At 33.2% G+C, this 3618-nt stretch overlaps 1 protein-coding gene across 1 annotated transcript in view; it reads right to left on the reverse strand.

Annotated features, from left to right (window-relative positions):
- Window positions 1–3618, reverse strand: part of LOC106875934 (epidermal growth factor-like protein 8) — a 64106-nt gene that overhangs the window by 8518 nt on the left and 51970 nt on the right. Inside the window, exon 3 of the mRNA XM_014924251.2 lies at window positions 2782–2900. Coding sequence (XP_014779737.1) covers window positions 2782–2900 — 119 coding nt within the window. The remainder of the gene's footprint in view (window positions 1–2781; window positions 2901–3618) is intronic.

Genomic DNA, 3618 nt, shown 5'->3' on the forward strand with positions numbered 1-3618 from the left:
TATATATATATATATATATATATACACACACACACAGGGTGAATGAAAATTAACTCCCTATTTTTAAATACTTATAATTTATTTAACGATAATCTTTTTCTCAAATCTGCTGTGTTTGTTCTTTAAAGTATGGGAATTGATTCAGATTGATTATTTTGCTTGAAATTTAGAAGCCCTACAAACAACTGATCTCTTAAAAAATATCCTCTGGTGTGGTGAAGCGGTACACGACATCGCTGGGTTTGTGAACGGTATTTGTGTAGATTTGTATATTTTGTTTTATGTATGTCTTCTCCTGCAAATACTTGCATACTCATGCAAAGACATGCTCATATATACTTAAATGATAAACTTTCTCCTTTTCTCCTTTCTGGTCTTGAAAAGCCTAATTTCTAAAGAGTGGTGTTTAGGCAGTGTGTTACATATCCCAGTGCCCCAATAATTACAGATATAAATTTGAACTTGTAATCTGGATAGAGTAACTACACTTCTCTCAATAGTTCAATAGTAGGTATTCTCTTTTTCGTTGATTTTTAGCTTTACGTTAACATCCGCTGGGCAGCTGATTTTCACTACTTCTCTATCCCAAATCATTATATCGGGTCTATTGTGTTTACATTTTATTGAGGTTTTCACTGGGACATTCCACTAGTACTCCTTTCTTTCTTTCTTTCTTTCTTTCTTTCTGTGTGCATGTATGTATGTATGCATGTATGTATATATACAGTATTTGGGTAATTATCAGGAGACGCACTCACTACGTACATAGAGGTCAATAGTTTATTTAGGGCTGTTGTTCTGAACCAGCTTTAATATGCATACATGCATGTATATATACATTTCATGAAGCTTTGAAGAAAAACAGGAACTTTAGTTATTTGATTCATTCGAATTTATATACCGACTACCAGCAGTCACATACTGAAATGCAGATACAATTGTACATATATATTTTATTTTTCATTTCACCACTCTTTATATAACTTACGTAGAGTGTCGTGTAATATAAGGAAGACACACTAAGCAATTTTGACATATGTCGTCTATACAAGGAGGCACCAGTAATACGTGACTAAAATAATTTTTATGTTTTCATTGAAACTGTTCAGATTGGAATCAAGAATGTGTCAATAGAAATTTCAAACGTGTTCCACGAAAGATACTTGTGTATAAATAAATACTCTAGATTATTTCATGGGCATGTTTGTGTATATATAAAGCTGCACGGAAAATGAAATGTAGGCGACTACACACATTGATAATACAGAAAGGCAGGTTTAATTTTCTATTTATAGCAGAGGAAATCGGTGTTTATTTGATTGAGGTTAGTTAGAAATGAATCCTCTATGTAATAAATATGAACACCAATACAGAGTTCTACAGACGTTCAAGGCTTTTTTTCACATGAAGATATGGTAAAAGATATTCAAAGCTGGTGATACAGGAATTTGAAGTAATTCAAATTTTCAATGAAATAATTGATCTTCCCAAAATACAAACGAGCAAGAACACTACACAAGTATGTATGTAGCAAAAAACAAAAACAAAAACAAAAAAACAAAAAACAAAACAAAAACAAAACAAAACAAAACAAACAAGAGCCATTCAGAGAGCGCAAACCTCAGCCAAAGCAACACCAATGTGCTCTCAACGATTAGCCAGTGGTGATTTTTAAAATGAGAATATCTGAAATAAATTCGTCTGATCTCACAAACGAGAATGCTAAAAATGAATCCGACCACTCTCAAAAATTAAGTAAAAAAACACAGGAAAAATAGTCCAGAATCCTTGTCCGGTACCGTATCGATCCCCAAATCTAATCAGTTCGTGCCAGTCACGAGGCCAAACATCCCTGAAAGTTTCATCTGAATCCATCCAGCGGTTCTTAAGATATCTTGTCCACGGACAAACAAACACGACTGAAAACAATACCTCCGCATTAGCGAAGGCGGAGGTAACAAAATAAATAAATAAATAAAATAAAATTTATGATTTCTTTGTTGCATTTGAAATTTGAATTGTCATCACAACGATTTTTACTTCGAATTCGCAAACCTTATATTAGTTTGTCTTAAGTTCGCTTAACTGGCAAATAAAATAACTTTAGATAGTTTGATATTTTATGATATCCTTTCTGCTACAGGAGAGGAGCTAGTTGCTTATATTGATCTCAGTGCGTAACTGGTATTTATTTCAACTGGTACTTATTTCATCGGCCTCGAAAGGATGAAAGGCAAAGTGAACCTCGGCGGAATTTGAACTCAGAACGTAAGGAAGGACGAACTGTAGCTAAGCATTTTGTCCGGCAAGCTAACAACTCTGTCAGCTCGCTGCCTAATGATATCTTATGATATTGACACTAATAGCAAAAGCGCCAGGCCTTGTGATTTGCGCTATTAGGATAACGATCATAATGTCGTGCGTTCGATTCCTGGCCCGGGTGGCGTTTGGTATTCTAGAGCAAGGTCCTTTATTCCATGTTGCTTCAATTTATTCATCTGCAAGTGATGCATCTTCGAGGTCTTGCTGGGTTAAGGGTCGAGAGGGTATCTATGTCAGCTCGCAATTACATAGATACCTTTTTAGGTGCCTATGTAGTCTCGAGCCGACATAGAAAGGATGATGCATGCTACTAAGTTATACACACTTGCGAGTGATTGCTGTAGTTTGATTATTAATATATGTTTAAAAGGAAGGAATTTAATAGTGATTTAAAAAATGGTTGATAACCTGTGGAAAAAAAAAAGATAGCGGGTGATACAAATGAAATATTTTACTCACGTTTGAGACAATCCCGGGAATTTTTATCAAATTGCGCCCAACCAGGACAACAGCTGTTGATCAGTTTAGTTTGTACTTCTGTCCGGAACACCTTCCGCATGGCGAGTTTGTAAACAACCCTACAATAGAAATCATTTTAATGAAAATTTAAAAGAATTGTATATTATGGAAAATATGTTATTATATAGAGACATCGAAAAGTAGATCAATAAACAATTGAAATTGAAATCTTTTAATTTGTGTGGGTGAACCTTGAATTTTGTGAAAACGGTTGAAGCTTAGTACAAGTTGTTTTCCCTAATGTTAAGCATTTCTGCCTGAAATAACTTTCAGTATATTTCTGGTTCCCGGAAGCTTGAAAGCTGAAGAATGTTATTACTTATTTTATCAACACGGTAAAGTAATTTCCCGTCATTCATGATAGGCAGATAATTTATGAAGAAAGTGGAAATAAGAGAATGAGGGATCAAAAGATAGTAAGAAATATATGGAAGGTAGTACACTAGACAAAATAGCTTTGTCAAGTTTATTCGCTTCAGTATATTTCTTATGATAATTTTCGCTCCGTTCTCCATAAAGAGAGAAAACAGTAGAATAAGAGGCGTTGAAAAAATACAAAATAACACACAAAAAAAAAAAGACAAAACAAAAAATTTTAAATGAAAAGAGAGTGTAAGGATTATATATATACATATATTCATATACATTTATATATATATATATAACATTTTTCTAACATTTTTCTGACATAATTTAAATATATACTTTAACGATGTAACACAAGCATTCTGTAGTTTTTTCACTCTTATTATCTTTTATATATATATATATATATAT

This window comes from Octopus bimaculoides, chromosome 2, assembly GCF_001194135.2.
Source record: "Octopus bimaculoides isolate UCB-OBI-ISO-001 chromosome 2, ASM119413v2, whole genome shotgun sequence".
NCBI lineage: Eukaryota > Metazoa > Mollusca > Cephalopoda > Octopoda > Octopodidae > Octopus > Octopus bimaculoides.